General features: G+C 43.1%; 1 protein-coding gene across 1 annotated transcript; it reads right to left on the bottom strand.

Moving 5' to 3' along the window:
- Nucleotides 1-1,759: 1,759 nt before the first annotated feature.
- Nucleotides 1,760-2,659, bottom strand: LOC122312630. The gene has a single exon (XM_043127287.1). It carries the CDS (start codon nt 2,657-2,659, stop codon nt 1,760-1,762), a length of 900 nt encoding a protein of 299 aa, XP_042983221.1.
- Between the last annotated feature and the right edge of the window lie 8,530 nt (nt 2,660-11,189).

The following is an 11,189-nucleotide window of genomic DNA, read 5'->3' as shown; positions in this document are numbered from 1 at the left end:
ATGGGTTATTAAGCATTCTCCAGCCTTGTTTGGCTAGAAGTGCCAGTTTAAAACTTCTGAAGTCCCTGAAGCCAAGGCCTTCAGCCTCCTTGTGCTTGTTGATCTGATCCCAGCTGACCCACTGGATTTTTGAAGTGTCTTCACTGAAGCCCCACCAGAACTTTCTTAGTAACTGATTTAGCTTCCTTGTAATCGAATCTGGAAGTAGGAAAATCCCCATTGTATATATGGGAATGGCCTGCAAAATAGCCTTGAGTAATACTTCTTTCCCTGCACTTGAAAGGTGCTTTGTTTTTCAATTTGCAATTCTGGCCCATGTTCTGTCAACTAAGGAGTGGAATGCAGTCACTTTCTTCCTCCCAACACATGCTGGAAGCCCCAAGTATTTTTCAAATGACCCATTAGTCTTAACCCCTGCCAGCTGCAAAATTTGATCTTTGGTCTCTTTCTTAGTGTTATTGCTAAAAAACACTGATGATTTTTCCTTGTTAAGAACTTGACCCGAGGCCTGCTCATACACAGCTAAAGTTTCAAGCAAGTGAATTAGCTCCTTTGGGTTTGCTTGGCAAAAAAGAAGGTTGTCATCTGCAAAAAAGAGGTGGTTTACAGTGATGGGGCCTCTTCCTATCTGAACTGGGGTTATCTCTTTGTGCTTTTCAGCTTGGTTCAGTAATAAGGTTAGAGCCTCAGCACATAAAATGAAGATGTAAGGAGACATAAGATCGCCTTGTCTTATGCCTCTTGAGGGAAAGAACTTTTCCTGTGGTGTCCCATTAACTAGGCTTGAGTATGTGACAGAATTAAGGCATGTTTGAACTAGGTTGATCCATTTGATAGGGAAACCCATTTTTGACATAACACTCTTCACAAAGCCCCATTCTACCCTATCATAAGCCTTACTCATGTCTAACTTGAGGGTCATACTCCCTTTCTTTCCTTTCATTCTTGTACTCATGGAGTGGAGAGCTTCATAAGCAACTAATACATTGTCTGAAATGATTCTGCCAGGTACAAAGGCGCTTTGGTTGGGGGAAATAAGGTTGGGGAGGATGGACTTCAGTCTGTTGGCAAGGGTTTTTGAGACAATCTTGTACAGTACATTGCACAGGCTGATGGGTCGAAATTCATTCACTCTTGTAGGGCTTTTAACTTTTGGGATTAGAGATATAAGTGTGTCATTAACCTCAGCTAAGGAACCTCCCTGGTTTAGAACATGTAGTGCAAACTGACTTACCTCCTCTCCTACTATTGGCCAGTGCTTTTGGTAGAAGAATGCTGGGAATCCATCAGGCCCAGGAGAGCCTAAAGGATTCATTTGGTTTACAGCACCATGGATCTCTTCTCGGGTGAAAGGATTAAGGAGCCACTCTGTCATCTCAGTGGTTAAGGTGGTGTTTAATGCAACCAAACATTCCTCAAAATTAGTTGGGGAGGAAGTAGTAAACAAAGATTTGAAAAAGTCTGTAAAGACCTCACCAATACCCTCTTGCTCAGTTATTGCCCTTCCTTGTGAATCCTGAATACTTCTAATGGTATTTGTCTTCTTTCTTTGATTGGCCTGCAGGTGAAAATATGTAGTGTTCCTGTCCCCAACTTTCATCCAGTGTTGCTTAGCTCTCTGTCTCCGTTTCGTGTCATTGACTTCCATTGAGATCTCAACCTCATTTTGAAGGTGTTTCATGGCTGCTATGTGCTCCCCACTGCCTGTATCCTGGAGATGAGTAATCTCTTCCAGTTTCTGATTAATATCCTTTTGAGTCTACACTTTTTCCTTCTGGTTCCACTGCTCTAAGCCTCTCTGGCATTGCTCAAGTTTTAGTCGTACTGAGTTGCCACCTCCTCCACTCATTCTATCTGCCTTCCAAACCTTTTCTACTATCTCCTTACACTCCTCTTTTAGGTCCCAAGCTACCTCATATCTAAAGCACACTTTCCTCTTCCTTTTTGCATTTCCTTCCTTCTGTTTGCTAATCCATAGAGGGGAATGATCAGACCTTACTGCTGCTAGAACAGTACAAGTACCAAAGCTAAACAATTCATTCCATTCCTTGTTTACCATTGCCCTATCAATTCTTTCTTTTGTAAATTCCCTTCCTCTTCTATTATTGGACCAAGTAAAGCATTGTCCCAGTGAGTAGAGCTCTTGGAGTCCACAAAATTTGACTGCCCTCCTGAAATCCTCAATCTGTTTATAAGGCCTACTTGCAGCCCCTTGTTTCTCCTTCTGGTGCAGGATTTCATTGAAGTCTCTTGCACACAGCCAGGCCATAGGTGTGGGGAGTTTTAAAATTTCAAGTAATTGCCAACTCCCCTTTCTTTTTGCTGTTTCTAGATGTCCATAAAATCCTGTGAATTGCCATGTTTGTCCATTAACTTCTTCCTTAACTAGTGCACTGATATGCCACCTGGTGTAGTTAATGATTGTAACTTCCCATTCCTCTTTCCACAGTAAAGCAATCCCACCACTAAGTCCCACGCTATGCACTACAAAGCAGCCATCTAACTTCAAGCTCCTTCTCACACTTTCTAACCTTTGTTTCCCAGCCTTTGTTTCCACAAGAAAGACTAGGTTGGGGCACTTGTCCTTAACTATTTTTTTAAGGATTCTAACTGGCCGAGGGTTCCCAAGCTCTCGGCAGTTCCACACTACAATGCTCATTGATATTGGCAGGGCTGGCTCCCAGCCTCTGCCACTTGGTTCTTGTTTTCATGGTCCCTACCTAGCCTCTTGATCCTCTTAGCATCTTGTTCATTTTCTGCACTTCCTCTTTTACAGCCCCTCTTATATCCTGACCTTTGGCAAAAATTAGTTATGTCTTTCAAAGGAAATTCCTCTGATAAACAGTCATGAGAAACCTCTCCTCGGGCAATCCTTTTCCATTTTCTGGTAATGGGACCCTCAAACTGTGTAGCAAGTATTTTCATGATCTCTGAGCTAACAACCTTCCTCCTAGTCAAACCTTCACCTGTGTTCTTTTCCCCATTGGTTCCAACTTATTTATCTAGTTTCGGGTGTGTACTTTCCTGAACTAGACTTTGTTTGACATGATCTATTTCCATTATATTACAGGCCTGAGGCAGTGGGGTCTCAGTGTCAGTGTCCAATATAAGGGCCTCGTGCACACTTGGAAAAGGCCTCTCTAAATGAAAATTGGTACTAGTTGCTAGGTTTGTACCTGTCATCACTTCAAAAGTTGGGACTTCCTCATCTGCCCTTTGACGTTTCCCTTTTTGGATAACCCCTTTTAAGTTTCCCGCTGAAAAGGTTTCCCCCAATTTCGCTGACACCTCCTGTTCCACAGCATGGTTGCTTGGTATGGGCTCTTCTCTGTCACATTGACCTTCCTCCGGCACATGCACTCCTCTGTTGCTGCTGGCACCGTATGCTTCTCCCCTTGCTCCTCCACTTGCACCACCCTTTGACCCACCATACTTACGGAAACTAAAGATATATGTATGCATGGGTTGAGCTCTTAGCCAGTGACCAAACTGCTGGGGGGCCTAGTCTTCCTTTTGTTGTTCATGGTGTATACTGTTACAGTTTCTACCTTTGTGGTATAAGATACCGCAGTGGAAGCAAAAATTCTGTAAGCGCTCGTATTTGAATGAGATCCAATGCTCTTGATCTTCAAACAACATCCACTTTCCCCTAAGTAGGGGTTTGTGAAGGTCCACAACCACTCTCACCCTCAAACAACAACCCCATGCACGTCCATCGACCTCTACATCGACACGGATAACATGTCCTATGGATTCTGCAAATTGTATGCCGACCTCCTCTGTCATCGTGGCTAGTGGAAGGTTGTGCAGTTGAACCCAGAAAGGTTCAAAACGAAATTGCATGCTATTAATGGACACCTTTGCATCAATTTCTTGTAGAGATAATAGGCACCTGTCGAAGAACCATGGCCTGCCACCCAAGACCTTCTCCTTATCTGCCAGTTCTTGAAATTCTATTAAGAAACTCTGGTCACCTATCTCTTTAAACTTCACCCATCCTTGCAACCTCCAAATTTGTGACATCGTGGTTCTAAAGGCTTCGCTGTTGACCACCTTTTCCACCATAGCCCGTCCTACTATGCAGTAATCCCCCAACCTGATCCTCTCCTTTGGCCCATCCAGTTTCACCTGGATAGGTGAACTTTCCTCCGTTGTTAGCTGTAGCCTTTCCCATTGTTTGGCCAGGTCCTCTGCCTCCATTGGTGTGCTTCCTCCAAACACAAGGATTAAGTAGTTTGACTTACAGAGACTGAGCCTTTGAGCCTTGGTGGGATGCTAATATACTCCTTCAATGACACTAGATAGAGCCCACTAAGAACAAAGTAAACAAAAGCTCAGAAATAGTGAGACCTTAAGCCGTTGGAAGCCAACGGCACTGAAGATTTACTGCTTCTCACCAGAGAAGAGAAAGCACTCTCACAAAGGTACTCCTCAGTTTTGTTTCTCCATCCTCAGGAAATTCATGAATAGGGCAAATGATTCTATTAATGCTGAAAACACGCTGCAAGTTTTGGTGGATCATACCAGAATCTCTTAACAGTACACGGATGAACGGTTGCAGGGGGAAGTGGGGCACATCCTTAACAATAATATTAAAAAATAATATTCTAATAATATTTTATTCAACTTTCATCATAACTTATTTTATCTCAACTCAATATCCAAACTACACTTAAGTACTTACTCATAATCTACATGCTTAAGTAATCTTTTCCTCTCTTCTCACTTATCATCATATCTCTCACTGCACCTATCTAGTACCTATGTGACTCTTTATCCGTTTAGTACGTGAGGATGGTAAACCGATGGCCTATCAAGAATCAGTGCATTTTTATTTTTATTTTTATTTTTTTCTTAAATATGTATAATCAAGTCAGTATGCAGAATACATTTAAAAAAATATTTATATGATATAATTTAATTTAATAAATAAATTATAAAAATGTAAAGTAATTATTATAAGTGTTTATATCCTCACTCATGCCTCACTCGTAAGCTATATTGACGAAGTTGACATCAATTATAAAAATCTCTTTATAACTATATATAATCTTCCTCACATGAATTCTCACATGATGTGATAAATTAAACTGAATAAATTTTTTTTATTATAAAATAGATTTAATTTATAATATAAAATGTTATTAATTTATAATTTTATTTTTATAAAATCTCTTTACATTTTTAAAAGGTTATTTTCTACAGTTTAAAAGAAACCAACCAGCCGAATCACGCCGCAACACAAGCTCGGTCTTCTTCTTCTTTACTTGATAACGGGGTCTAATTGAACAACTTTTTATCTTCTCGGTAAACGAAGTTCACCCCACTATACCAAACAATTCTTTAACTTTATTTTACGTTTCTTTATTTGGGACCCACCACATGATTTTATTTCTTTTATCAATAAATTATATAGGACCCACCAAAATATAGGGATTATGATATTATGTTTAAATTTATGTGGAGAGTTATTTTTTTAGACTAATTCAAAAAACAAAATCGTGGAGCAAATAGTACTTGGAGCCTTTCGAATTTGGTTCGTCCGCCTGTTGTTTTGGATTATGGTTTTGGTGTTCAATATAAAGTTAATGCATGGTTTTGGAGTTTGGATTCATCAACACCAATGGTTGGAAAGATGGTTGTTAAGGATATGTCCCACTTCCTCCCTGCAACCATTCACCTGCATCACCTGCATGATGTCAAGAGGATCTAATGTGATCTGCCTGGGAAAAACTTTGATTTTTAAGTCAATAAAGTATAAGAAAACGATTTAGAGTTTAAAAAAAAGTTTGATCACTTATTATCAAGAGTTACCCGGTATATATAGGTTCATACCTAATGCTTATCTTGTTCAGAGTTTATCGGTGTGGGTCATCACCCAATAACCGAAATGATCATGTATCTGCATGAAATCTCGATCTTTTTGTGAAAGATGGTGTGTTGTGTGTATAATTTTGTTGAGTTTTGGACTCTCTCCTAGTGCGCGTCTTTCATATTGAGCTTTTAATATGGAATGGGTCCTCAGCTAAAATAGGTCCTCCAGCTATCCCGCTAATTCTCTTCGCCACAAGGCATAGGGATCCAGCCCTAAATCTTTTGATGGCTTACCCCGGGCTTGGGCATGCACAAGGCGTGTTGCGCACAGAAAGCAAACGACTGTTGGGACGAGCCCGGCCCATCTATGAAGTATTGAGCACCTACCGAACTTTCATATTCTTCTTCCTGTGTCGTTTCACTTTTTCAAAAATCGAGTAGCTCCCATGATTTCCTACTGTTGTGGTGAAAGGGAAGGGGGGCTTTCATGCAACGGTTCTTCTTCTGCTTCAGTGCCAGGCCATGAAGTCTATGGTTGTTGATGTTCCGTATTCCTCCTTCTTTAAATACCCCTTATCTATCTCCTTGTGCTTTTCTTGCCCGTGCGTCCTTTCTTGTTCTCGTTTCTTGCCATTTTGTCTTCATCATCTTCTTGCTTCTTTTCTCCATTCCAGTTTTTATGGCTGAACAAAGTGACAGCTCCGTACAACCTTTTCAAGTCCCAAAGGGCATGACCTTTGGCTGGTACATGTGGTGTTCAGGCCTCCGAGAGAAACATTTATTAGGGATTCAGGAGGAATATCGCATCCCCGAAACAACAGTGATAGAGGCTTCCTCGTTTGGATGTTGTGATGAATAGGGTTTTTCCGATAAAGTTGCCTGACTGCATCCCTTTTGTCAAATGGGTTAAGGCTCCCCTTCTATCGTCCTTTTCACGACATCTTGGACCTTCTTGGTCTAGCGCTAGCTCAACCACACCCATTTTCATTGAGGGTTTATCTTTGTACTTGCATTGTTTTTCGTATGGTCCTGGAGGCTCTTGGTGATTCCTATCCCGATTTGACTGCTTAGAATTTTTTGGCCTTTTATAATGTGAGGGCTACTACTGAGGGCAACGTTGCTAGCTTTCTCAAGAAAGATAAGGGGCAGACCTTGGCTTGGTTTGAGACCCAATACTCCAATGCCAAAGCTTGGACAACCAGGTTTTTCTTTGTTACTGGCCAGGGCTGGGAGTTTCCCACCCAAGAAGATATTTTTAGAGATTTTCCAGTTAGGGTGATTTGGCACCCCTACCTGACGATAAGAGCTTGTGGGCTACCATAGAACCTTTGTTGCGTCGAGAGTCGACTAGAATTGAAACCATCCGTTCTTGGGCTGAAACTCATCTTGAGGATCTTCGGATCGACTTTTTGTTGTCACCAGTTTATATCGATCGGTTCTTGATGTCCCCCAACCAATCCCATGTTCAAGGGCGTTCGTTCATGATTTAAGATACGATTCCCCCTCCTTTACCAAAACCCTTTGAGAAAAGCGTGGCCAGGCCGTACAAGAAAAGAAAGAGAAAAAGAGACGGTCTGAAAAGAAGGAAAGTGGAGAGAAGAGGGAAAAAAAGCAAGAAAAAGAATGAAGATGAAAGTCAGAGAAAAAGAACTCACTTTGAAGACTCTTCTCCCTCTTTGCCTCCACAAAAAAAAAAAAAAAAAAAAAAACTTCGGCGCCCCAAGAGGGCACTTATGCCCAGACGCCCACGTCACCAATCATAGCCATGCTTCTTGTGCCATCACCTATGGAAGCTTTGGCGCCCTTGGTGGGCACCCAGACTCAAACGCTTATGGAAATCTTGGCATCCTTGGAGGGCACCTAACCTCGGGCACCTGTTCAGCCAGCCACCATTGCGTTCCCTATGCCACAGTTAGAGGAAGATGCCGAACCCTAGGGGGCGATCAGGTCCAACCGCCCACCCCTTTAGTTACTGCCACGCTTCCAGCACCTTATGGTTCCTCCACTCGACCGCATTCTTCTAGTCTGAGAGATGTTAAGGGTTTAGCCAGCATGAACCTTTTTGATCTGGCTGCTACCTTCTGAGTTGAGCCCCCTCAGTTGGTGCGCCCTCTAGCATCTGAACCTATATTTCAATTTCCTATTTTAGAGGGTCCGGTGAGGGAAGGCGAGTTGGATGCTGAAGTGGTGGTCGCCCTTAACCAAGACTCTGTCATGGGCGTAAGGGCTCGCCCACCTTCCCCGACTGGGGATGTTCGTGAAGGGGTGGTAAGTGTCATTCCTGTCGATAGGGCAGATGGAGCTTCTACCCATATTGAAGACCTGGGCGACAAGGCTGTGGATCAAGACGTAGCCAGGCGCACACCCCATTGTGGTGAGGATGTCCATGACGAGGCAGGGGGCAAAATAAATCGCCCCAAAGACCCTGCTAGTCACTGTCTCTAGTGGAAGTAGCCCTTCGTTGGTTGGTAGTGGAGAAGGCCTTTATCTTCCTCCCCTCCACGCCTCATCCTTTGGGGGAGACACCGACTCCCTTTTCGAAGAGCAATGAGGAAACTTTTTGCAAGAAAATGCTCACCTAATCAAGGCCGACTTGGCCTACACCACGTCCCCCTTTCCACCTATATGCCTCGAGGGTTTGTCAGAAAATGTGGCAGATTTAACTCTAAGGCTTACAAAGGCCTCCTTGCTCGGGGTTGTTTCTAGCCCCGAGGAGATCTTTGGTGGCAATGCTAGTGCTGGTACCTCCACTACTTTTGCTGGTGCCCAAGCTGAAGCCATTACTCAGATGGCTAACCATTTAAAGAACTGGTTCTCTGAGGTACCATGCGGCTTGTTCTTCTTCCTTTCATGCTTACACGCAGTTTCTTACTTTGGGTTGTTTCACCTTCTTTTGTAAGGCATTAATGATCTGGCAGCATGGATTGTGGTAGATCATGCCTGCATAGAGTAGGAGGTCAAAGAGCAACGAAAGTTGTGCTATGTCACCAAGCGCACTTCTAAGAAGTGACAGGTTGATAGGGTGAGCTATAAACCTTGACTGAGAAGAAGAAAGAGTTGGAGATTCTTCTAGAGCAGTCAGAAGACTACTCCCACTCGTTGCAAGGTGACTTGGAGATGCGTGAAGGAGAAGTCCTTGAGCTTCGTGAAGCCACTCGCCTTGCCCAAGAGGCGAAAGTTAGGGACTACTTTGCCCTGAAGCTCCTCCAGTCCAAAAGGGACTAAGTGAGGTCCCAACTCTTTGAGGCTTAGAAAGGTTTTGAAGCCTAGAAGGCCTACCTAAACTTTGAGCTTCTCGCCCGTGATGGAGAGTTAAACTCGACCCGCGAAGAATTGACTCGCTCAAAAGAACGTCGTAGCGAGCTATCACGGGAGTTGGAGCCCACATTGGAGAAGGCCTGCCTTACTGCCCTTGACCTTTCAGAGGCGCAGGGGTCCTTGGTAGAATTCCAGAGTCATCATGAGAAGTATAAGGATAGTCGTAAGGACATTGACAAGGAGCTTAGGAAGGCAAATTTGGCTCTTGTTGCTAAGCACCAGAAGCTGACTGGGAAGACGGATGAGCTAGTTGTTGCTCAGGCAGAGATTGCATGGCTTTGTGCCCAATTAGCTTGCGTCCCTACGACCAGGGATCACGCCTTTGCTTACAGCTATGGCTCTGGCATTCTGAGGCTTAGGAACCGCCTTCTGGCCGATCCTGCGAATAATCTCAAAACTCTAAATTGGGGTTTATTTTCTCCTGGATAAAATACCTGTCGTCAAGTTGACACATTTGGGCGGGGTGAGATGCATGATGCTTTTATAGGCGTACCTTCGTTACCGCTGCCCGATGATGCTCCTTAGCTTCCTAGCCTCCTTCCTTTTGTTCCTTTGAAAATTTTGTACTTTTCACACATTGTACTCTTGCTTTGTTAATAAATTTTGGTTTACAATGATGAGTATCTGTTAATTCTGCTGTTGCACACCTTTTCTCTTGGTCTTCTGTTTATGTTTGGATTGCTTTGTCTTTTCAGCCTTTGGTTTGTCAGGCCGCTAGGGTTCTTGAGAGGGGTGGTGTGGTCTGATTCCTCACCTTTTTTCATGGCACTACAAGCTGCTAATGCTTGCTTATGGTGTTTAGAGGTGGCATGGTCAGATGACCTTTGTGTCCTTTCTCATGGCACCACAACTTGCTAAGACTTGCTTTTGGTGTTTAGGGGTGGCGTGGTTTGATGACCTTCGTGCCCTTTTTTATGGCACCACAAGATGTTAAAGCCTGTCTTTGGTGTTTAAAAGTGTTATAGTCTGATGACCTCCTCGCCATTTTTCATGGCACCACAAGCTGCTGAGGCTTGCTTTTGGTGTTTAGGGGTGGCGTGGTCTGATGACGTTCTCTCCATTTTTTATGGCACCACAAGCTGCTGAGGCTTGTCTTTAGTTTTTAGAGGTGACTTGGTCTGATGACCTCCGCACCATTTTTCATGGCACCACAAGCTGTTGAGGCTTGCTTTTAGTATTTAGGGGTGATGTGGTCCAATGACCTCCGTGCCATTTTTCATGACACCACAAGTTGCTAAGGCTTGTCTTACGTGTTTAGGGGTGGCGTGGTCGAATGACCTCCGCACCCTTTGCTTTTTGTATTCACCAGGTTTTGCACCAATGTCCACCCTCGGATGTTCTTTACTTTTACTGGAAAGTTACTAATAAAGTAGAGCATGACAAGTTTTAAGTATTGATAAGCGGATGCAAACACTTCCGCAACATGAATATAAATGTAATAATGCAAATACTGAGGAAATAAAATTAACAAAAATGAAATTATTATAAATGCTACTGATAAAATTTTCTTCAGTGCTCCGCGTTCTATGGATGTGGCAATTCCTTGCTTTGGCTGTCTTTCAAAACGTACGATCTAGACCTGCTGTTAGCTACCACTAAGTAAGGTCCCATTTTTTCTTCGCTTTGAGTAGTTACCTCGCTCTTCTTCAAGACCAGATCCCCTACTTTAAAATTTTTGGGTCTCACCCTCTTGTTGAAGTAGTGCTCGGCTTTTGCTTTCTCTCGCAACATTTTGGCTTATGCTATCTTTCTTTCTTCCTTTAATAAGTTGAGATATTCCCCTATCTTTTTAACATTTTGGGCAGCCGAGAAGTAGCTTGTTCTGTAACTTGAAAGCCTTGTTTTGACTAGGGGAACTGCTTCGCACCCATACGCCAGTGTGAATGAGGATTTCTATGTTAGAGTTTGATTGATGTACTATATGTCCAAAGTACTCTTGGCAACTCATCTGCCCAATCTCACTTCTTCTCTGCTATTATCTTCTTAAGGATTGAAAGTAATGTTTTATTTGTTGCTTCCGCTTGTCCGTTTGCTTGGAGGTGACCAAGTGAGAAGTA

This window comes from Carya illinoinensis, chromosome 6 (genome assembly GCF_018687715.1).
Source record: "Carya illinoinensis cultivar Pawnee chromosome 6, C.illinoinensisPawnee_v1, whole genome shotgun sequence".
Lineage (NCBI taxonomy): Eukaryota > Viridiplantae > Streptophyta > Magnoliopsida > Fagales > Juglandaceae > Carya > Carya illinoinensis.
The sequence above is the reverse complement of the archived record's forward strand: the minus strand, read 5'-3'. Positions and strand labels throughout refer to the sequence as shown.